Genomic DNA, 24,356 nt, shown 5'->3' with positions numbered 1-24,356 from the left:
CAGTTGGCGGGCACCTGGAAAGGTGTTAGTAGGTTTCATGATGCCCCCGAGCACCATATTGGGAACGCTTGTGCTATACTATGCCAAATGTTTAATTCCTAAGACTGTGAACCAGCCATATCTTATTTTTTATTACTGCCAGTTCTTGGGAATATATGTTAATCTCCATATTTTTATTAACACAAAACTGTCTGCGTAGTAAACATTATTTTACATTTAAATTAACATTTTTAAGTGAATGTAATTGTTTTTGGAAGCATCCATGATGGATCAGAAATCAGCCTATCTGCTAGATACATTTGAAAGGAGTCCAGTTTTGGTTTGACATTATGCTTGAAAATGGGAGGGGGAAATTAACAGCTGAACAGTTGTTTCCATTAATCCTAATTCTGTTGTGATTTTTCGGCACTTTCAAGCAATAACTCCTTAAACGAATTATATAACTTCCATGACACTAAAAAAAAGAGCTAAGACTGAAAGCTCTAGTGCTTGTAAAAGTGATAGATATTGTCTTTAAATAAAAGATTTGATCTCATCGTAATAGAGAGAATCAGTCATGTTGCTTTGTGTTCCCATTATGCATGTTCCCTATTATTCTCTTGCTGCCCAAGATTTAATTTGGCAGCATGCGTGTTTCTCAGTGACACGGCTTCATCTGTTTATTGTCAAATTCACCCACGTGCTAAAATTCTTAAATGTCAGAGAAATCATTTTAAGGCAATGAAAATAATGGAATCCGTTTCCACAGTGGCTTGCCATGACAAAAACAGCTTTTAGGAACTGTTGACTGTGCTTAGGTTATGTTTTCTTGTGACACAGATACTTAGGTGTAGCCACAGAGCAAAGTACAAATAAAATATTACTCCTGATCTTGCCAAGAGGGTCAGTCTTCTAATATTTGGAAAAAGTCCTGCTACTACAAAATGTGTGTGTGGGGGGAAGGGGTTATCCATATGTTGCTTCTTCTAGCCGCTACTAGGATTCTTCATGGAGGGAAAATTGGTAGACTTCAAATCTGTGTACTTTCTTTCCTGCATTCCCCCTAAGACGATTTCATTTCCTAGGATAGGGTTGCCAGGTTCCTCTTTGCAACTGGCGAGAGATTTTTGGAGCGGAGCCTGAGGAGGGCAGGGTTTGGGGAGGGGAGCAACTTAAATGCCATAGACTCCAATTGCCAAAGCAGCCATTTTCTCCAGCTGAACTGATCTCTATCGGCTGGAGATCAGTTGTAATAGCAGGAGATCTTCTGCTATTACCTGGAGGTTGGCAACCCTATCCTAGGATCAGAGGAGATCCTGTGTTAACCGCCCATTCCTGAGCCTTCTGCGGCCGCTGAGGGCTTTCGGAGGCTTTTTATTTTTTAAACGGGGCATTTTGCCCCATTGAGAACAGCGAGGAGGCTGCTCCAGCAAAAATGTTTATGCCAGCACAGCCCCTTTTTGGCCTCCAAAGGACTTTCGTCCTTTGAGGTCAGGAATGGGCTGTTAGTATCCTTCTGGTTCCTGTATTCACCTCTCCTTGAAGAGGAAACCAGCGGAGGATAGGGGCATCCAAGGCCTGCTGCCATTCTTCTAGGAGAGACTTCTGAGGGCAGGGTAAAACACAAGCAGGCCCTTGTTCTCTTTAAAATTAGTTTCTCTAAACGCACTCTTCCAATTTGATGAAGTCCTCCCTGTTGTTAATATGGAGCATACACTTTTTATAACTATGCGTATTTTGATTGCCTTATTTTGAACAGACTGCCATTAACCTGCCCCCTCCTAGTTTCTGTTACGTTCTTGCTACTCATCCTGACGACATCAGTGCTAATGAGAGAGAGCACGTGTCAGATATGTATTCTCCTCCGGCTGTGTACACTCTCAAGGAAATTCTTCAGGTAATTGTTTTTGCAATCTTTATACGGGAAATTTATTGGCAAATTAACAGGTCAACAATAAAGTGTTTGGCTCACTTTTTAATTGTATTTCAGATGTGTGAATTGAATAAGTGTTGCAGCTTTTGGGCACATGTTATACATCGAAGACTGAAGGTAACCCTCCTTAACTGTCTTAGCAAACATGGTCAGTACAAACTTAATGTGTGTACATCCACAGAAGTCTCTCTTCTCCGTGGCCCTTTTCATATATTATTTGGAGGTACTGTCTGGTTTGGTGGCAGGAGACAGCTTTTTTGTCACAAGTGTCCAGAAACAACAGAACTTGAAATTACTTCCTGTAGCAGATTGACTACAGGTACCCAACCTGGTGCCCATGGGCACTGTGGTGCTCACCAGCACCTTTTCTGACCCTCGCCAACTGTTTTTAGAAAGTAGGTGGGCTCTGTGGGGCTCCTGCCCAGCAGAACTTCTGATTGGCCACTGGAGATCGGATTGGCTGCGTAGATTAAAATAATATTGACTCAGTGACAGTTGCCTCCACAGTGTTGGTTTTATTCTTTCTCTCAGCCCTCATTCCCAATGCATTTTAAAAAATTACTCCGCTTGTCCCCATGTTTGGGCTTCCTTTGTGTGTTTGTGTGCACGTGTGTGTGTGGCTTTGCACCACGTGTGTGGTGGCCATTTTGTGGTAGCACCCACCACCCTGTGTCAGGATTCTAAAGGTGCCCACAGGCTCAACAAGTTTGGAGGACCCCTGGACTATATGATCAATTTCCTCCGCTGCCATTTCTCTCATACGGAAAAAAGTGTAAACTGTCTTGGAGTCCAAATATTATCTATATTTAGAAAAAGCAACAGTTTGCTGATATCATTCAAGAAAATCCAATATATATATATAAATCAGTGATGAAGGCTGTAAAAGGTAAATTTCCTAATCCTGGAACTTCCAAAAATGTTCGGAATGGTATGACCATCTAGATCACAATTCTCTTAAGGTGTATGGTGCCTGATATGTACAATTTCTCCTGGATGCAGGGTGTGTATACAAGAGAAGGAAGGGAGAGTGGTGATTAGATTTACCACAGCACTTACAGTTTGGGCTGAATGTATATTTATGCGGTAATAACATATAGATGAAAATGGGGGAAGGGGTTACATAAATACTTAGAGGTGGTGTTTCTGTCCCCTTGGGTAAAAGGAAAAAACAGGAATTGCATACTCAAGATTTTTAAACACGGTGAGATGATATGGCAATTGAATAAGAACTCTTGAGTTAGACCTAATTAGACCCCCCCATACACACACACCAATTTCCTCAATCTCAAAGATCCTTCAGCCCACTTGCTGTTTGCCCTGCTGAGGAAAATGTATATATTTCCCCTAACATAGCAAGTAACAATTGCTACATACCAGGGTTTTTTTAGTTTTTTTTTAAGAATTCAGGATATCAATTTGTGGACCTCCCAGTGTCTGTACTAGTCTTGTGGAACCTTCAAGATTAACAGATTTATTTTGACATAAACTTTCTTGGGGAAGAAAATATCTGATAAATTGAGTTTTAGTTCCCAATGTTTATGATGTAATATATCTGTCAGTCTTTAATGAGCCACAAGACACTCTTATTTTGATCCAGACCTAGAGTCGCAAGTGAGGGTGCGAATACTTCCAGAATGAATCAGCTTCTGTAGATTAGTGGTGTAATCCAACAAGAGTTAAAATGTTCTAAGGGGCTTGGCGACTGTGGAACTTCAAGAAAATGCTTGAATTCTTGCATTGTGCTTTGAGACGAGATTTTTTTGGGTGTGACTTGAGCCATTTTCATAGTCAGGGTAGGGTGGGTTTGATCTCAGGCTAATAGCTCGTATATTCTTCTGTGAAAGGATGTATTCTTGGTCTTTTGCTGCTCTGTTTAGAAGGCATTGGAATCCTTTGCCATGAGCTTATGAATTACATTTTGACCCTGGATATACCCAGCCAGCTCTCCGCTTTCCACTGAGGTATCTTTACCTGTGATAATCAATTCACTGTGATAGATTATATCATTCTATTATATCCGTACACTTAATACAAAGATTTTTAACCATCATATTTTATCCCACCCTTCCTCTGAGGAACAAACATGGGCTTTCCCCCCCATCCTCTCTGTTATCCACCCAGAGAGAAACTGACTGGCCCAAAGTCACACAGTGAGCTTCATGGCTGAGTGGGAATTTGAACTCAGGTCTTTTCAGCCTTCGTCTGACATTCTGACCATTACACCACAGTTTTACTAATTTGATAAGAGCTTCTCCCTCATTTACAATGTAGTGGAAAATATTATGCACGCTGCTAGCACCGTACATAGAACAGCAAGTAAAAAGAAAGTGCCATGCTGTTAGAGTGCTTGTATCATAGTATTCCTGAGATATTCATTTGGACAGCATAAAACATGCTTTGCGAATTACTGCAGTTTCAGAAACCTTGGTGGATTAGAGAGATATGATACAAGATGGGACATTTGCAGTGACCTTCCCTCAGACCTACCTTAGCACATGCAAAGATGACATATTTGGAAATAAAAGTGGCAGTAACCCCAAAAAGGGGTCGCCATAAGTCGGCTGCGACTTGACGGCACTTTACACACGCACACACATGGTGTACTGAAAGAAGACTAACTGCACTGGTAACTCCAAGGGACTAAGATTGCATTCTAAAGTTCCTGTCTAAAAATGACATTACAAGAACAGCATATGGCTGCAAGAATGCAAGTACTTTACTTCACCCTTTGGTCTTCCCTCTGGCTCCCTAAATGCAAACTGACTTTTTTTTCTCATCCTTCTTCAGCAATGCTCCTACAGGCCCTAAAACTTTGCCTGCAATTTAATATTTTATGTTGGATTTTCAGACATCCTTAATGTTCAATGCAGAAGTTGTGTACAATTTCTGAGATCTGTCCCACCAATGCACTATTTTCCTGCATTTCCAAATAAAATATATTTAACATATCTGTATGTATTTAGTCTGTTCCCATTCCAAAGACTTAGGTTGGATAAGATCATATGACAATCAAACATAAAGTACTTAATAAATTACAATCCAGTTAACCAATGAATAAAATCAGCATTTTGAATGTAACTTTGGAAGGCTCTGGTGGGTAGCTAGAAATGGCCCGCTGTCTTCAGAGATTTGCAAACTCAAGCTGAGCTCACTGTCTGTCTGTCTCTTTTTCTTAAGGCAATCAATCATGTACCTCTTAACACCGTTATCTATTGTTAAAAGGCCTGATGTACAGATTGGATTAGGCTTTTTATAATTGGATACTTCCTCTTTTGTATTTATTTACTTGATGGCTAACAAAATAATTGCATTTCGGTTTTAAAGAACCATTGGTAGTTGAATGAGCTCCTGCTGGAAGAAGCAAGGCAATTCATATCTCACAGTATATGCTGCAGGCCCTTTTTCGCTGTCACACATTCTCTGTGCCTTCTGACTAGATGTGCCTCCCACCAGAGAAATTCCACATGAGGAGACAAAGAAACAAGGAAGATTTGTTTTCCAAAAATTATTTTGAAAGGTGATTCTCATTTTCTGCCCATTTCTTCACTCCAGACCAGGGGATAATGGTGTGTACTTCTTTAAGGACTGCTGGTTGCAAGTAGGTATTTTCAGGTCAATGTCTCACACTGGGGGTAAAGTGTAGACGACCAAGGAAGGTTGTGGCTATCCACCCCGTGAACATAGTCTGCCTAGTAAACATTGTGATGTGACATCATCCCATGGGTCAGTAATGACCTGGTGCTTGCATAGGGGACTACCTTTACCTTTTTATCTCACTCCTAAAAGGGCAGATATCGAGGTATGAGTTGTACTCAGTAAACAGCAGTTTCTTTTTCTTGTTCACTGGCATTCTCCTCCTCCTCCCCACACACACACACCATTTAGATTAATAAATAACGATGGAAAAGAATTATAAGGATGGAATACAGAGAATATAGGAACATATAAGCATTTGCCTTCCTTAAATCCCAGAAATTCAATCTGATTTGGCAGTTTGCTGAGGCTTCTTTCAGGATCAGCAGTATTCAGACACTGGTGGTATTTGCCAATGGCCTGCTGGTAACCAGGGAGGGAACAGGAAGCAGTTGTATGTGGTTTTGTAGACTGTAGAGATGGCTCCTAGCAATCTGCAGGGTTAAAATATTTTACAGCTGTTTTTAAAAACCTACGCAATTCAACATTTAAAACGTTATAAGTGATTAAAAAACTGTTCTACAAATCAAGGGAGTTACATTTTTGTAGCAGCCGGGATACAAATCACTTAACTTTTCGAGCCATTCCAGGCAAAATGTCATGGCCAGAATTTGTTTACTGCTTCAGCCGTTGCCAACAGGATTTGTGTCCTTCATACAAATCTGGCACATCATAAAATATGGAGAGGAGGACCTTGATTCAGTTTAGATTTCTTTTGCAGACTTATTTATTTAGACCCTAGAAAGCAGTGCCTAAACTTGAACCAAGAGGAAAGGTGGGGTATAAATACTTCAATTAGTAAATAAGATTCTAAGCTATTTTTACACGTGCGTATGTAGGTATGCATGCTAAAATCACTCAGGTTGCTCCATGTGGCCATTTGAGTAGGAACTTCCCAGTTCTTTATTAATGTGATGAGGGAAATAGAAATATGGCATTTCTATTATTACTATTCAGAATACGTGTTACGGTACAAAAGGAAAATGAGGAAATTTATTCCATCTGGGTTTAGGGCAGCTGTACACACATAACTCAATCCTGCTGCTGTTTGTCTTTTCTGGCCTTTCTGTTCAGAACAAATTGACACACATACAGGAAGATAATAATTTTAAAATGACTTGTGCTTATGAGTTATTATTGCTTACTTTTTTGGCCGATTGTCCCACTGGTCAGAATCTAAAGGTTAGTATTTAAAAGCTCTGCTGTTCCGTGTGACTTTAAAAAAAATAAAATCCAGCCTTTCAGTGAGCTTTTAACATTCTGCAGTCATAGAATATTTTTTGGAGTAGTAACTATAAATCTTGAAATGGAGACAGCAGCAAGTTTGGATTTAATTTTTAGTCAAAAAATATTCACTCATATTTTCCAAGGGATGTAGTTTGAGGCTATTGCTATAAATCAATAGGTAGAATTTGTATTGTTATGGCTTCATTCAGATGTCACCATTTTTATTTTTAAAAATCAAATATATAAAAGTGATTTTTTAAAAAACAAAACATTAAATGGTGACATTAACAATACAAATTCCATAGGGACAGGTGTCATTCTTCTGAAGCAAAATTAACCAAGAGTTTTCTGGCATCTTATTATTGTGGCCATGAAAACTTGTGCCACAATAAATGGGTTTAGTCTTGACAATGCCCATAAGTCTATTGTTTCTTAACAGTGTCATTTTCTTTAGACCATCTTCTTAAACATACCGATAGTTGTGTTGTAAGGGAGGGGAAAAGAGGAGGAAGTGCTAAAACAGATGTTCTGGTACTAGTCAAGTGTATCCATTCAAGGCTGCATTCGGGTATCATGATAAACTTGTTTGTTCATGGTGGGCATACATCTGGTTTGCTTTTGTGTTTGCATGCTTCACTCTGTTTTCTTCTTGCTCATGGAGTGCAACTGAATGCTTCCTTGTTTTGGACGCATTCAAATGAACTCCAATTTGCCATGATGTTGAAATGCAGGTGCCTGGGTCAGTTGGAATTTGTTTCCTTCCCACAAATTGTCATTCTAGAGTATGATTTAATCCTGGGTTATGGGGAAGAAACAAAAGTCTGCCCAGGCAGCTGCATGCAGATGTCACTGCTAATAGAACTTTACTGAAAGCAGAGGAGGTCAGTCTCCCTTGCATCAGGGAAGGGAGTTCAGGAGCCCAGCAACAAGCCAGGTTGATGCCTGCCCATCACAATCAGCTCTCTTGTTTATGATTGTCTCAAGCCATTAGCTTTTGTTAATTAATTTTGTGTTATATGCTTTAATTAGAGGTGCTATCAGTGTTTTTGGTCTGTAGCACTGATAGGATTGACAAGCTTCTCGGATGAGTTTATATTATTTTTATTTAAAAAAACATTTCAATAATTGTATAATATTTCAATCTGGAATATTGTGTAAACTTCCCTTAGCGTTGTCATACTGCTGACCCACAATAGAACATGCAGGAAATTAAGGGACAAATAAAATTTGCAAAATAGGGGAGGGGCTGTGACTCAGTGGTAGAGCATCTGCTTGGCATGGAGAAGGTCCCAGGTTCAGTCCCTGGCATCTCCAGTTAAAGGGACTAGGCAAGTAGTAGGTGATGTGAAAGACCCCTGCCTGAGACCCTGGAGAGCCGCTGCCAGCCTGAGTACACAATACTGACTTTGATGGACCAAGGGTCTGAATCAGTATAAGGCAGCTTCATATGTTCATATGTTCAAACCCTGCAGATAACTAAGGAAATATGATCAAAATTTATTCCCAATTTACTGCTGCCGTACCTCTTAGATTAATATTTGTAATACATATATAATTTCTCCTGGGTTTTGTTAATAATAATTACATGAAACATCTGAATAATGAGTTTGAACTCTCTCCCAGTACATGGTATAACATGAAGGATGAACATTCTTACTATGAGGTCATTTGTTTTGCTAACTTCTACTTTTAGCTGAATATTTTTTTTCTTCCTGTCCCAAACATGCAGGATATATATGTTGTTTGGGTAGATGACTTTGTTTCACCCATTACCTTTTATGAATCATCTGTTTTCTCTGCATCCTTGAAAAATGTTGAAGTTTGTCCAAGAGGAAAAATTCCAGGATTGTACATATAGTAGTTTCTACCAAGGGAGTGGAGCAACATTACACAGCCTAATAATATTGCTGCTTGTGTTTTTGTTACGTAAAGCTTAGGTTTCTTTAAATGAAAATATCATCACACATGAGGAGTGTTTTTTAAAGTTAGTTGGTTAAGAAGCACTGAGCTGCCAGTGTCTGAAAGCCGTGATACATTATTTTTGCTCATATGGCCATCTTAGTCCACCTCCCCTGCTAAAATGTGCAAAATTAGCTATACTGTTGCAAGGCATGCAGCTCTGCTCCACTTGACCTTAAGCTGTAAAAGCTTTGCTTGTGGCAACTCTGCAACTTTTATTACCCTCTTCTCAGTTTCTCCCTTTTCAAACCCCGTGTGGTGGATGCAATCATGTTAGCTGGGGTTTCCCTAAAGTCCTAAAAGCAGCAGTCTTCATTAACTGCTGCTGTCATAGTACAGAAGAAGAAGAAGAGTTGGTTTTTATTTGCTGACTTTCTCTACCACTTAAGGAAGAATTAAACGGGCTTACAATCACCTTCCCTCCCCCTCCCCGCTATAGACACCCTGTGAAGTAGGTGAGGCTGAGAGAGCTCTAAGAGAGCTGTGAATAGCCCAAGGTTACCCAGCTGGCTTCATGTGGAGGAGTGGGGAATCAAACCCAGTTCTCGAGATTAGAGTCTGCCACTCCAAACCACCGCTCTTAACCACTATACCACGCTGGCTCTCAGTGGCCAGGTTTGGCTTGCAGCAAGAAATCAAGAAGAGGACACCAGGAAATAGGATCCAAAACCCCCATGATACTGACCAATTTCCTCTTGGTGCAGCTTGCTATGCTATGTGGCATATTCTTCTAGAAGGTTTCCTGGCCCTCAGCAGCAGGATGGGTTTTTTTCCAGGTGTAAAGGAGGTGGTAAAAATTGCTTCTGCAAACTTACCATGTTCATACAAGCTGGGCTGCCATCGAGGTTCCGCTTGCATTTGAAGCGGGTCAGTGCCTTTTGGGTGACTATACTCTTAGAAATGACCCCTTCCTGAGAAGTGGTATGTTATCTTATTCAGATAGTCACCTACTAAGCGGGACTCAACTACTTTACTCACTCAAAAAGTATTTTTATTGATGTACTCCAATGTAATTGTGTATATATATATGTATATGCAAGTATTACAAAGTCTTAACATTCAGTAACAATGTATACAGTAAAGCAAGCAAGTTCTACATTCTATTCAGTTTTAAAATCCAGCACTTAAAATATAACAGTTAAAGAAGTCTGATTTAGTTCAAAGTATCTAATTCACATTCTAGAATAATATATTTGTAAAGCCATACATACCAACACCATCTTCTGAGACCCTCTGAGAGAGGTCTGAAGTTCTAGACCTCTGCCTGCCTGTATTTATACTGTTTCAGGCACCTTTAATTCTCAACTAATTGAGAAACTAATTCTCAAGCAGTCAGCATTTTTACTGCATATGCTCAGTGGCTTCTCTTTGCATTACCAAATAAGGACTTCCTTCCTTACCAGGCTATTTTACTAAACTATAAACAATCAGTTTTGAGCTTTATTAGCTCTCTATATAATCAATTTTGGTATCATTCTCATCTTCAGAAAAATATGTTTAGATTGAACCCATTTATTAATTTCTAGCATCAACTTTACATGTTTAAATCATAAAATACAATATATTGTTTACATTACATCATTATAGCATAGTCAGCATATGTATACTTGAAGTCATTTATGAAAATAAGAATTAAGCACTCAGTTCTGCATTTCAATGGTTATATAAGAAGTTGCAAACCGTTTCTCATTATTTTAAGAAACGGTTTCACATTATCAAAACTGCTGAGAAAAGTCTGGAAATAAGCAGAATATTCTTATGGTAAATCTGCAATGTCATTGTAACCTTTGCAGAGTATTATGAGCAGAAGCCTCTTTGGCAAAGACTATTTTCCTTTCTTTTAAAAGGAAATTAAACCTCTGCTATATATCTTTTGCAGTTTATATGTGTGTACCTTGTAGTTTTATAATGAATATTTCTGCATATGTACAACATTAATACCATGTTCATGTGCTCCAGTATGTCAAAGCTTGTAACACATTGGTGCTAGGAGCCTTGTAGCCCGTTGCTCTGTGCTTTATCACAGGGACGCATAGAATCGAGCAATGTGGCAGCATGCTGTCATGTCAAACAGCTTAGTCTATCAACATTTAAATGCAGGCTATGAGACCAAATAAATGGTAATGTTTATTTCATCATGTATTGCTTACATGTATGTATTTTTATAATTCAGTGTTATATGCTTTAATTTTTTTTCTTTCAAACTGTAGGTAACAGGTACTGCTCCCTCAAGCCAAATACAATTTTGGCTGTTTGTGACTGATTTCTCACTGCAGGATGAGGGTGAGGCCCGATCTGAAATTCCCAAATCTCTGCCGGTCTCTGTTGCTTCCTCATGTGTGGTTGATGTGGAAGTGATGGGGGTACTCAAGAATACATCCCATTGTGTTGTTTTCTTCAAGGATGCCCTTTGTGGAAATGGTAAGCCCTAGAACGAGCACTGCCCAATGAACTTCTATCAGTTCTGTAAGATTCTTCATGTCACCCTAAAATATATCCTAAGATCTCAGGGACATCAAGTTGGCAGGCTATCTGCATTTTACTGAAAGGAGTGGCCCCTTAAGAATTTGGCCCTATGTCCATTTTTGCTCAGGAATACTCAGATTTTATCTTCCAGTGTTACTGTTTTTTCTTCTTGAGAGAATGAGAAATTAACCTTTTATGTTTTAGGCATATCTCAATCATGAATGAAACTTCAGTAAGAGAAGGGAAGTTTAAGGCTTCCTTTCCTCCAGTTTTTGGCAAGAAGCAGATTAACCCTGTCATTCACAGTTAACTCAAGGCATTGGCCAAATTGCCCTTAGAAATATAATGGCCAATGATAGTTTAAGTCTTTTTAATTTTCAAGGATATAGCCCTGCTGCTGCATCTAGTATTTATTGTTGTATATGCCTATTTTGGGGGAAAAACTAGGATTGAATTATAATCACATTCTGGGGAAGTTAATCACTAAATGATAATGACCTTTGGTCATTTTGAACTTCTCTTGCCTTTGAGATGCTGACCTACTTTAAAAAAATGTCCTGTCAGGTTTCCAGAGCCAGTGAATCACCCACTTCATTGGGCAAAAACCAGGGGACCAAAGTACAGCCTGTCTAGCTTCTGAACAGCTTGGCAACAACAGTCTCATGCCCCCCCCCCAAAAAAAACAAGAACAACCCAGAGAGAAATCCTTCAAGTAACAATAAACCTAATGGATTTTCTCCCCTCTAAATATTCCTGTTATTGGGATGACTGGGCTAGAGGTATCTTTGCCGAACTTTGTTCAAACATGTGTTTAATTTTCAGAGTTCAGTACACCAGATCAAGTGAAGATAAGGGAAAGGCTGGCTGAGAACATTATTGGCCCAGATATCAAACATGGTCACCTTTTTTCCCCTGTGCTACTGTAACATATCAAAATGTCTTTGTTGGCAGGTAGGATTATTTGCATTGAATGTACCATTCTCTCGTTACAAAAGCCCCTTTTGTGTCGGGCTGCGGGTGCTGACATCACTGAACTAACTGGCCCTGTCAAACTAGATGAGCTGGATTCTGCAACCCCAGTCAATTCCATTTGCGCTGTAAGAGGTTAGTACAAATCTTTCTGAGGGTAAAAAGCGTGTTAATGGTTTGTCTTAATGAACTCCTCAGTGCTATATTAACATAGCAACATAGAAAATGGGGGGGGGTTGTTATTGTGTGCTCTTAGCATAACTTGTAAGTTATCCCATCCTATTTTTGACAGATGCTTATATTTGTGTGCGTGTGTGGGGGGGTATTTTGTCTAAATTTCTGCAGTACTTATTACAATAATTGTATAGCTATGGACGTGTTCTTATAAGCTCTACTGACATTTGCTTCCTATTTTAAATGAAACTATTTCTTTTCTGCCCATTACTCTTCTGCAACACTTAATTGGCAAACCAGCAGCATCACTTTGCTAATTACTCCTACATTCATCTGTATTCTGTTGATGGATGCTAACTAATTACCGCATTTGACCCCCCAAGTAGGGCTTGAACAACCAAAAGATGTGTGGAATGAATCTTGTCCATGTTCAGACAAGTAGCCCCTGTGTACTACTCAAGATTCAGAAAATGTCAAACATTGTCTCGGTCATTACAGTACAATCCTGAGCAGAGTTCCACTTCTAAGTCCACTGAAGTTGATGAGCTTAGAACGGTGTAACTCTGCTCAGGATAGCACCATTAATCTATTAGTCCATTGTACAAATGGAGACATATTTCAGTTGTATGTTTTAATGGCGCATGTGCAGCAGCTGTTTCCCTCTGAAGTTGGTGGAGTTGATCTTTCATTTCAGGAGTGTCTCTCATTGGATCTCTGCTTCTGTATGTTTTGGTGGAAGGAGCTTTTTTCTACATTATTTATCCAGGCTATCGTCTAGTAAATGTATAACTCCATTTTGTAATGCTGAATATGCCGGCGTTATAACCCGCTCACATAGAGGTAGAGCCTCCCTCCCCACACAAGATCCAGTACCTATGCATTCTCAGTTTGAATCACTACCTTTCCACAGCCAAGAAGAGTATGCACGTAGGTACAAGCTGGATGTGGCGACTGGGAGGGAAGGAAGTAGAGAGTCAAGAGGTCTCCTGACTGCTTCCTTCAGTACTCTCCTGATGACTGATCATGGCCCCCAAATAGATGAACAATCTCAAACTGCCTGCTTGTTGCTCATAAAATTGGGGGGGGGGAATCCCCCTTCTTTGCAGAATGTTTAGGTTAAGGACTTGAATAATTTTAGCAGAAGGTCCTGACCTGTACTTAGCCACACAATGTGTAATGGAAAGCTGAAGCTGACACCAACTTGTCTGAGACTGACTGCACAATGAATCTATGGCTATGTGCTTATCAGCGTCGTATGCGAAACGAATGTTCTTGATTGTCGGTGTGGTCTGGTTTTATTGGCTAGTTCTTGTGGATGTTCTTAGTTTCTTTAATGAGTTTCTTTGGTTCTGCGTGTGGGCCGCCTTGAGCGCACTGAGCCTGGGAATCAGCTAAGTATAATCAATAATACTGAATTACATAAGAAAGATGGTTGCTCCCCACAAATTTATGGATAAGGACAATTATTTAATAAACAGTGCCATCTACATTCTTCTAAGTCCATGAGTTTAGAAGGCTGCTTAATTAGGATCACACAGAAAACCTACTAATTGAGTTCACTTGGTCATATTGAATGCTGGCTTCTTGCATTATCCTGATTAAAACTTAGAGAGCCAGTGCTGGGCTTAGCCTGGAGTCCAAATCCCTGATCCCCTCTGAGGAGACTTAAGCAACTCACTACTTCTCATCTTGTTCCATGGGGTTATTGAAAAGACAAACTGGGGTAACCACAGACGGCACCATGAGCTCGATACGCAAATCCATCTGTATGCTATCCTTGATCCATTTGTGCGTCTTCATATTTTTATTGTGAGCGAAAGTTCTTTCATAAGAGAAATCTGCAGCAATTTTCAAGTGTCTGGAATATCATGGAGCATAAACTATTTTACTCCCTTTTCCTTACCAACATGCTTATTTTAAGTAAATGTTCTGGCACTGCTGACCAGTATACATTACCACTGCCATACTTGCTTCTCCAAAATTCTGTTTTGTCTCATAGGTTTGAGTGGTCTTTGCACAACTCTGAGGATTGCTAGGTGTTTGGCCTTCAGCGTATATTCTGTGGGCTTGGCCATTGTAATCCATTCATTTGCAGGTGTCCCAGGTCACCAATCTCTGTTTTACTTGCAAAGGCTGCTACATCCTTCACATTTATTGCTTGGCTCAACACATCACCATTGTTCTAAATCTTTTTACTGGCCTTCCCATAAAATACCCAATTTACTTGATTTATTATACTTAGCAACAATACTTAACTAGTTATCCAAAATATCTCTGGCCTTCAGTTCACTAACGTTTTTAGTCACGTATGTCAGACTTTTTTTTTTTAGCTGACTTGATTTCCTGGTTACACTGATATAAATAAGGAGTGTGTGTGCACGGGCATATACATGCACATACACATTTTCCAGTTAATGGTATGAAATAATGTGACTAAAACAAATGTAAAAGCAGTCTTAACAGCGTTTTTTACATTGTGGGGATAAAAGAAACGGTAACTGAATATAGTTTTCAGAGTGTTGCTCTGAAGTCAATGAATTTTTTTTAAAGAAGCAAGTCACAATCTAAGGTTTAGACAGCAGATGTATACAAGATCACAGAAATCTATGTTAGTTCACGTTTAGTTTAGTATAGATGTATTAGATATTACTTCATCATGACAAAATAGGCACAGTAACCAATCAAGGCTTATGTTTATAATAGGGCTGTAGATTAGATTTACGCTAATAGATTTATTATTAATAGTCTATCGATTATTTGTTAAAATTTGAGTTTAATACAGGAGAGGTTATTAAATGGGGTATAAAATTGACAGATCGAACAAGCTTGGGCACGGACAAATTATGAACGGTAAAATCTGATATTTTTCCCATCTGTTTCCCCCCCCCCCCATCTTTTTTCTGTATCCTCACTTTAAAATGAATAAAATTTTATAAATAAGGACAATATACCTAAAGTTATTCTTTTTAAAATTTGGTTTTAAAACGTCTGTGTATGCTGCAAAGAAGAGGCACCTTAATCCAAGAGAGTTGAAAGTGGTCATGGGACATTTCGTCAAAGCTAATGTTTTCCCTTTTTCTAAGGCATTGTCGTTGGTGTTAATGAGGGAACTGCTTTCTCTTGGCCAACGTGCAACAGATGTGGCAACGGAAAAGTAGAGCAGCATCCACAAGACAGGTGAGAAAATCCTTGTGTCAGCTAGCGCGCAGATAAGGGCAATACTGTGGGTATTTATGTATTACTTGAAGTCTCAAAAATCTGGACAGAGTTCCTCACCAAAGATTCCTAAGGAAACTTAACAGTCATGGGATAAAAGGACAATCTGATCCATGTCTGCCAAATTTTTGTTGAGGTGTGGCAACAGCTTTGCCTGTATTTCCACCAGATAAGAAAATTGTTTTCCTAAGTTGTGGAAGATGGAGCTATTCTGTGTTTTAATTGTGTCCTATACTATTAAAATGGGTGTGCTTCATGCAGACTGGAAAGACACCAGTCATGTCTAGCAAAAATGCAGGAGGGGGTCTTGGCTACTCAGGAATCCTACGGGATTGCACACACAGCACACACACACACACACAAAAGGAAAGAAACAGTGATTTTTAAAATCGCAAGAAACCTCATGACCCCCTTAAATAACTCCCAAACAGTCTTGAAAGGGACGTCACATGAACACATGAAGCTGCCTTATACCGAATCAGACCCTTGGTCCATCAAAGTCAGTATTGTCTACTCAGACCGGCACCGGCTCTCCACGGTCTCAGGCAGAGGTCTTTCACATCGCTTGCCTAGTCCCTTTAACTGGAGATGGTGGGGGGGGGGGATTGAACATGGGACCTTCTGCAAGCCAAGCAGATGCTCTACCACTGAGCCACAGCACCTGTTGCCTTCATGCTGCCAAGGACTGCTGAAGTTGGGCAGATTCACATGAGAGTTGGCAGTCCTTCAAAAACCCAGGTTCCAGATGATGTAGAGCTTTAATTGTCATAACCAATACTTTGAATTGAGCCTGGCAAGCAAATGAATTGAAGTATGTAGTCTGTAATTTATACTAGATAATTACCTTGTTACAGCATTTTGAACCAGGTGAAGCTACCAAACTGTCTTCAGAGGCAACCCACATAGATCATATTGCAGTAGTCTAGCTCAATGAGAGCATGGATAATCCTGGCCAAATCACCCTATGAAGAGTCACGGCTGGTGAAGCAATTGAAGCTGGTCAGTTGTACTGCATGCCAGAGAGGACACCTGAGCTAGCAGCTGTGAACACTGATCTAATAGCATCCCCACACAGCGAGTGGAAGCTTGCTGGGTGAACTTGGACCAGTCACACACACTCAGCCTAACCTACCTCACAGGGTTGTTGTAAGGATAAAGTGGAGAGGAGAACAAAGCTAAGCCACCTTGGGTCCCCACTAGGGAGAAAGACAGGACAGAAATGAAGTAAATGAATAAAAATTATCTATTAAGAGAAGTGCCACCCATCCAGAAGAGGCTGACTCCTTAATTCCTGATTTGTTATAGAATTGAATAATGGTACTTCCATCTGGTGTGGGCACTGCCATCTGGCATATTGACCCTCATCCAGCACATTACAGTCTCACCTGGTAATGTTGAAAAGGAGACATGGACTTTATTTTTTTTATTTATTTAGAAAATTATGCTGCCCCTCCAGGGAACCTACTTGAGGTAGCTTATAAAATAACCATTCAAAAGTGTTAGTTAAAATCCAGAATTAAAAACCCAGCCAAAGCATAAAAATAGAGGTTACTGAGCTGCTTAATATAACCACTTCCAGACTAAAGGCCTATTATGATTTGAGGTTAAAAGATTAACCCCTTTATCAAAAGCCTGGATGACCAGAAACCTTTTAATCTGGCGCCTAAAAGAGAGCAATGTAGGCACCAGGTGGCCCTCAAGGGGAAGGGCATTCCTTAAGTGAGGTGCCACTACTGAAAAAGCCCTGTCTCTGGTTTCCACCCATCTCACTCCAAAGGTTGGGGCACAGAGAGCAGGGCTCCTGAGGTAGATCTTTACTAATAGGCTGGACAATAAGGGAGGAGGCGGTCCTTCAAGTACCCTCACCCCAAGCCATTTAAGACTTTAATGGTAAGAACCAGTAACACTTCGCCTTGTGCCCAAAGACGAAAGGGCAGCCAGTGCAGACCTTTCAACCCCAGAGTGATTGATCCCTGTATTTCCGCTCTGAGCCCAGCTCTGTCGGGGTGAGCGGGAGAGAAGTAGAACAAAATTTAAAAAATAAATAAATATCCCACCCCCAACAGTAGCCTGGATGCTGAATTTTGGATCAGATGAAATTTCTGGGCTTGCATAACATACTTAGAACTGACTTGCTGTGTTTAAGCCAGTATAAATCGCAGCCATGTGGCAAAAAAATCATAATAAAACTATATAAATTACATCAGGTTCCAAATTAAATTTGTCAACATATATTGCAACAATATTCTGTTCACTCATATATTCAATCACATGTACAATAGTCCTAACATCTAACTAATCTAAATTACTCTACAAGAAAGTCATAACGTGTCAATTTCACCATCCAATGAAAGAATCCAGCCGATTGAATATATGTGTGAATAGAATATTGTTGCAGTATATGTTGTCAAAATTATATAAGCTTCATAGGAGCAGCTCAAGTTTTGGTTTTTTGTGTGTGTTTAAGCCAGTGACGAGCCATAGCACTGGCTTCGTGGTCAGAGGGTGGGAAGAAACTGTCACACACATCCTTGCCATCTCCCCCCCTCAACCCCCCTCAACTACAAAAAAAAACATTGTAGGGTCTGGACAATTCTTGTTGCAGTCTTTGTCCAGGCACTTCCCAGCTTGAACAGAGGGCTGGCTGAGGCTGCAAATGTTCCCTGAGGTGGGAAGTTTCAGCAAGGGATGGAAAAAGAGGGTAAAAGGAAGCAAATATCCTTCTCTTTTTTTCCTTCCTCCCTGTAATGCTTTGTCATGGGACTCTTACCTCTTGTCTGTAGCCCTATAAAGTTATCTTGGGGTCAAAGTAAAATGTTCACTGAAAATGTTATCTGGGAACACCGTGGCAGTAAAGAGGCACATTCTGTGTTAGTTATTCAGTTATTAGGGAAAAGGGTAGAAATGAAGCACCATAAGGCCATTTTATTCATATAATAAAAGGCTTCTTGCCCTTGATTCCGGGAAACAACATGTATGGAGTTCCTTACATTCTGAATACTGTGTGCAGTATTGGTTGTTTCATCCCAGAAGGACAACAAAATAATGAGAGGAATGAAATGTAATTATATACTTATTTACTGTTCAAATCGTTCCACATACATCATCACTTCAGTAATCCTTATAACAACCTTGTAGGATAGGGCAGGCATATCATTGCCATATTGCCAAGGGGGCAAGAGAGCTGAGACTTAGTAGCTTGCCTAAGGCCATCCAGGGAGAAGTTACTTAGGGTAAGGTTTGAGTTGGGGTTGTCCCAGTTCACAGCTTGCACATTTGAAGGAAGGCTCAGATTTACTAAGATCAAAACCTTAGAAATGAGGGTGCTGGAGTCACGTATTGTGGAGATGTACAGGACTGTAGGTCATGTGAACAAAGTAAATGGAATATAGCCGTTCTTTTTCATTCGTCCTCTCTCACAAAACTTGAGAACTCTGGGTCATCCAATAAAATTCATTAACAGTGAGTTCAAGACAAACACAAGGAACACTTTGTGGAACACTTAATCTTCTAAAATTTATTGCTTGGTTTTTTTAAGAGGGTCAGATGCATCCAGAGGGGGGCGGATCGCTCTGTCAGTGCCTCTTGGATAGAACTAAGAACCTTCATGCTTAGAAACAGTGAGCTTCTGAGAGTTGCTGGGGATGAGCGACAGGGGAGGCTTTTTTCCCATCATGCCCTGCTTGAGCATAATTCAACCGTTTCCTAAACGTGTCCACTAGTGGACACATTAATGTGGTGGTAAGATTGGTGTGGGAGGTGACTCCCGATGCAAACACCGTCCCCATGCTGTTTTTATGTCAAGCCACCTTTCTTTGTGGTGCAGTGGTTAAGAGGGTGGTTTGGAGTGGTGGACTCTGATCTGGAGAACCGGGTTTGATTCCCCACTCCTCCACATGAGCAGTGGAAGTTAATCTGGTGAATTAGGTTGGTTTCTCCACTCCTACACATGAAGCCAGCTGGGTGACCTTGGGCTAGTCACAGCTGTCTTAGAGCTCTCTCAGTCCTATCTACCTCACAGGGTGTCTGTTGTGGGGAGGGGAAGGGAAGCTGGTTTGATTCTTCCTTAAGTGGTAGAGAAAGTTGGCATATAAAAACCAACTCTTCTTCGTCTTCGTTGTCTTCTTCTTCTTCTCTTCTTTAGAGACCAGTGGAAGAGAAAACAATAAACTAGATTGTAAGCTGGTTTGATTCTTCCTTAAGTGGTAGAGAAAGTTGGCATATAAAAACCAACTCTTCTTCGTCTTCGTTGTCTTCTTCTTCTTCTCTTCTTTAGAGACCAGTGGAAGAGAAAACAATAAACTAGCTGAGATTGACATTTGCACAGGATAACTGGCAAACGGGAAAGTTAAGCACTTTCCTGCCCTTCAGTTCTCCCTTGACTCCCCCCCCCTTTGTTCCAGATTTGCTTAACAAAGGAAGCCAGGTTTAGGAACCCAGTCTTTCCCTCAATGCTTGTAGTTTGTGAAACAGTTGTAGATTGTGAAACATTAAATCATATATGAGAGCCAGTGTGGAGTAGTCATTATCTTTTGCACTACCAATAAGGAGGTCTGAATTCCAGTCCAAAGCCACAAAACTCACTGAGTGGGCTATGGTGTGTGGTATTTTCCACACGGGGACAGGCTTGTGTTGTTTCCCAGTCGTTCCTCCGGCTGCTGATACAGCATAATGGCAACAGGGCTTCTACATACCAGGTTTCCCTGCTGCAGTCCTCCAGCTGTGACCACCCATGTCATTGGGTCTGCTTCCATTCTTGTAAAAAATCAGCAATTGATTATCATTAACCTCAATCACAATATAAAAGTCTGTGTATCGGGTTCTTTGAATTCCCAGCGTTAATTATTATTTTTTAAGTCTCTAGCACAGTTCATTGCTGATATATGCCTTTCACCTTATATCTTTGCAACAAATGGGACTCAAGACTAACTTTAAAAAAAAAGAAAGCTGGGAATTCAAAGAACCTGGTACCCATATTGTTGTAGTGATTAGCAAATTTCAATTACCTATTTTAAAAAGTAATGGGGAAAAGAAATAGCTGCCATAGGGACAAAGGCAAGGAAAATTGCTGCTGTGGGGGTGGGAAAATCTGAACTTTTGCAGCCAAACGGCTGCCATCCATGCAGCAAAGCAGGTTTGGGAAAGACTGGAGAAAAGCCTAACAACAAATACACCATGATGCTGTGGGAAGCAGGGGGAGACCCCCACTTCCTAACATAATTGATCAGGGAGCAAATAACTCATGTGGGAATGACGTAACTCTCAGCCTAATGTAACTTCCAAATGTTGAAAGGACAAAGGTGGTGGTGGGGAAGCTGTGTAACTTCTGTCTTGACTAACTTCTGTCAGGAGGTCTAGATTGAAAATACATAAATAATAGAAATGAAAAGATGAATATTCTTCTAGTTAGAATCCAGAGTAATCTCAAGAGGGGTTGACTTTGAAGCAGTCAGAGGAATAAGGGGGAAGTCTGATGCCATATGCTTGTATAACTTTGCCTTTTCTCATGCATTTCAGGGCATCACTATACTGCAGCCAATGTTCAGAAGCCATAACTTCTCCAGTTCTCAAAATGCACTTGGAAGTCTTTCTATACTGTCAGTCCCGACCACTTTGCACAGTAAAAGTAAAGGTAGCAGAAAACTCTTCTAGTCTGAACATTGTTCATTTGGACCCAGTGAGGCTCATTGTATCATTTCAGGGGCTTTGAAAACAAACTTCCATTTCTTTAGCAGCCCCGGTTGAAGTAAGGTGTTCCCTTTAGGCCTTTCTTCAGGCTGCAAAGTGTGAAGATCCTCAGAGTCCCAGTATCTTCAGAGCCTGTTTGTGGCACATTGTAATTCCAATTATATCAGTTAATCTGTAGAAGGTGTTAGACTTGGACTAACCTGTGGAGGCTCCAGCCCTAGAACAGGCACTTAGGAATGGACAAGGCATTGCAAGAGGGGAGAACAATTTGGAAATCTCGCCCACCCCATCCCCCAGGTGACACTGAGCTCTCAGGAACTTGAGCAGACTGGTTTTCCTTCCTGTTTGAGTGACATATGCTTATTTGAGGTTCTTACAACTGCTGTCAACATTTCAGCCCTTCTGGAGTATATTTAATCCTCAATTGGTTGGTATTTCAGGTTTTTAATTTTTTTACTTGATTTACAAAGTCATGTTTTTCCACATACTAAGTTTCCCGAACATGTAGCATCCCCAGCATGGTGTAGTGGTTTGGAGTGGTGGAGTCTGATCTGGAGAACCGGGTTTGATTCTTCACTCCTCTACCTGAGCGGCGGCTAATCTGGTGAACTGGTTTGTTTCCCCACTCCTACACACAAAGCCAGCTGGGTGACCTTGGGCTAGTCACACTCTCTCAGTCCCACCTACCTCACAGGGTATCTGTTGTGGGGAGGGGAAGGGAAGGAGATTGTAAGCCGGTTTGATTCTTCCTTAAGTGGTAGAGAAAGTTGGCATATAAAAACCAACTCTTCTTCTCAGCCTTGCCTGTGAAGGGGGTGGGGCTTGTTTGCTGCTTTTTGTCATCCACACAAAGGCTACACACTGCTTTGAAAGCCCTCTGAGTGTGTATTAAGTGCCTCCAAATTTCTTATGACTTCTAGCGACCTTATGAATTAATGACCTGCAAAACACCCAAACCCTAGAGAGACCAAACCAGTTGATTTGTACAACTTTGATGTCCTATCTGTGGACTTCTTATGAACCAAGAACTACCATTCTTTCTATGGGATAATAAAGCATTTAAAACTCTGTCCAGTAGTATTCCCAGTCCTAAAGGCTCAAGGAAGTTTAATATTTTCATTATAATTAATCCTTGTAACAGCTGGAAGACGGTAGGTTGACTACCACCCAGTTTGGTCCATGTCTAAATGAGACTCAGCCCTTTGCTATTCATATCCAATCCACTCCACTGGATTTTTTGGCAGATAATATTTCCATGTTTTGCTAAAAGATACTAAAAACAGATACACTTCCCCATCCCCCTCCAATATCATTCAGGACATGTTTTTGTTTTGTATCAGATTACTTGACCCATGCAATGGCTTAAAGAAACGGTGGCTTTTAGGCACAAATGCCGGCTCACATTTGGTTTCATCATAAGCAGGAAGACTTTCACCAAATGCTACCATTTTTAATATGAGCCCAGAATTTACACATTAAGCTGATCTCTGTTTTGTCCTTTTGTTTTTGTATATCAGCTGCTGCAAAGGACCATTTCTATGCTTCTGAAGTCTTCCCCCGCTAAGGATGGGGTACGTACAGTTAAAAGTATATTTATTAAAGAAACAAAGCTCTATAAATCTAGTATAAAGGGATTATACTTTAAAATGCTTTTTTGAGGTAGAGGGGCTAACATCAGTGACTACAACTATGTCTATACAAAGCATATATACTTGCTGGCTAGTCTCTTGATCTAAGACTCTGTTGCCATCCCAGAAATATTCCTTATTTTGTGGACTTTCAAGTTTCACTTAAATGATACACTGGGGGTACAAATACACAACTCAGTTATTTCATTTCTAGTCCTCTGTTCTTCCTGAGACTGGAGGCGGATTATGGCCGTATTAAGACAAGTTATCATACTTGCATGGTCATGTGATCATTTGACCACGTGCTGAATAGTAGGCTATTCAAAAGTATGCCATCCTGTAACGAGCATTGGATCATGTTAATGGATGCAACCTGTTGAGATTGAAATTGGTGTGCCCTATACCAGGCAGACTGTAATGCTGATCGTCTTACATAGACCACCATTTTGCTCAGCTTCAACACACTCCCCTGTAAAGAACTGAAGGGCAGGATGGCAAAGGAGAAAAGAACTTTCCCCTGCTAACACATCAGTGACCAGGAATGTGGCAGTGTCAATCACAAGCATCAGAATGGTCATCTAGATTCTCTAAAAACATCCATTAAAAACATAACATGTTCATCTTTTTCTACCCTAATAGTGCAATCTTAAGGAGAGTTACTCCAGTCTAATGAGTGGGCTTAGACTCTCTTCAGGATTTCGCTGTTAGCTACAAATACTATGATACTGTAGTCCTCAGATTTTAAATCAAAATTGTTTTCAGTTGTGTTTTCCATAATTATTGTGTGTTATTATATGCTTGTTTTGCTTTGGGGGTAATAAGAAGGGGTTAAAGTATTTTATTTGAAGAGCACCCTACACAATATCTTTGAGTTACATGCTGGCTAGAACAAAATGTGCAGGATTGTTTGTTTAATGAATGCTTTTTATCATTACAGAGTTATGAAGTAAAGAGTGTGCTGGGAAAGGAGGTGGGGTTTTTATATTGTTATGTCCAATCTGTAACTAGCCACCCATCCAGCTGTGTAGGACTGGAAGAAATTGTTCTCCCTTCTGTAGAAAGAAAGGAAATTCTGTCTGCGACTCCATGTACAAACTTTGTAACATAGTTGTTAAGTATTACCGGTAGACCATATGTGATTATAGACATGCTTTCAACTGAGTTAAGTTTCTTGAGAGATGACTTGGAAAATAAATTGCTGGGGTTTTTTAGCATTCAGTACTGAGTATAAGCCAACCCACATCAAGCCATTTTCAAGTCCCCTTGATCTGAAATTGAGAAATTACATGTGCTTAAGACACTTCTGTTGAAATAAGTGGAACTTAAGAAGTGCAAGTGTTTAGCTGGATTTTACCCATTGTATATGTATTTCTGGTCAGTAACAAGCCATTTCAAAGCACTAGATTTAAATATATTTTTTCCAG

General features: G+C 40.2%; 1 protein-coding gene across 1 annotated transcript in view; it reads left to right on the top strand.

Moving 5' to 3' along the window:
* SPIDR (scaffold protein involved in DNA repair) overlaps positions 1–24,102 on the top strand; it is a 193,533-nt gene extending 169,431 nt beyond the window's left edge. Inside the window, exons 13-20 of the mRNA XM_056854920.1 lie at positions 1,739–1,876; positions 1,970–2,029; positions 11,002–11,212; positions 12,209–12,361; positions 15,484–15,577; positions 21,134–21,248; positions 22,822–22,875; positions 23,870–24,102. Of these exons, the coding sequence (XP_056710898.1) occupies positions 1,739–1,876; positions 1,970–2,029; positions 11,002–11,212; positions 12,209–12,361; positions 15,484–15,577; positions 21,134–21,248; positions 22,822–22,875; positions 23,870–24,040 (996 nt within the window). The 3' untranslated portion in view covers positions 24,041–24,102. The remainder of the gene's footprint in view (positions 1–1,738; positions 1,877–1,969; positions 2,030–11,001; positions 11,213–12,208; positions 12,362–15,483; positions 15,578–21,133; positions 21,249–22,821; positions 22,876–23,869) is intronic.
* Positions 24,103–24,356: the final 254 nt, after the last annotated feature.

The sequence above is a fragment of the Euleptes europaea genome, chromosome 8, assembly GCF_029931775.1.
Source record: "Euleptes europaea isolate rEulEur1 chromosome 8, rEulEur1.hap1, whole genome shotgun sequence".
Classification (NCBI taxonomy): domain Eukaryota; kingdom Metazoa; phylum Chordata; class Lepidosauria; order Squamata; family Sphaerodactylidae; genus Euleptes; species Euleptes europaea.
The sequence above is the reverse complement of the archived record's forward strand: the minus strand, read 5'-3'. Positions and strand labels throughout refer to the sequence as shown.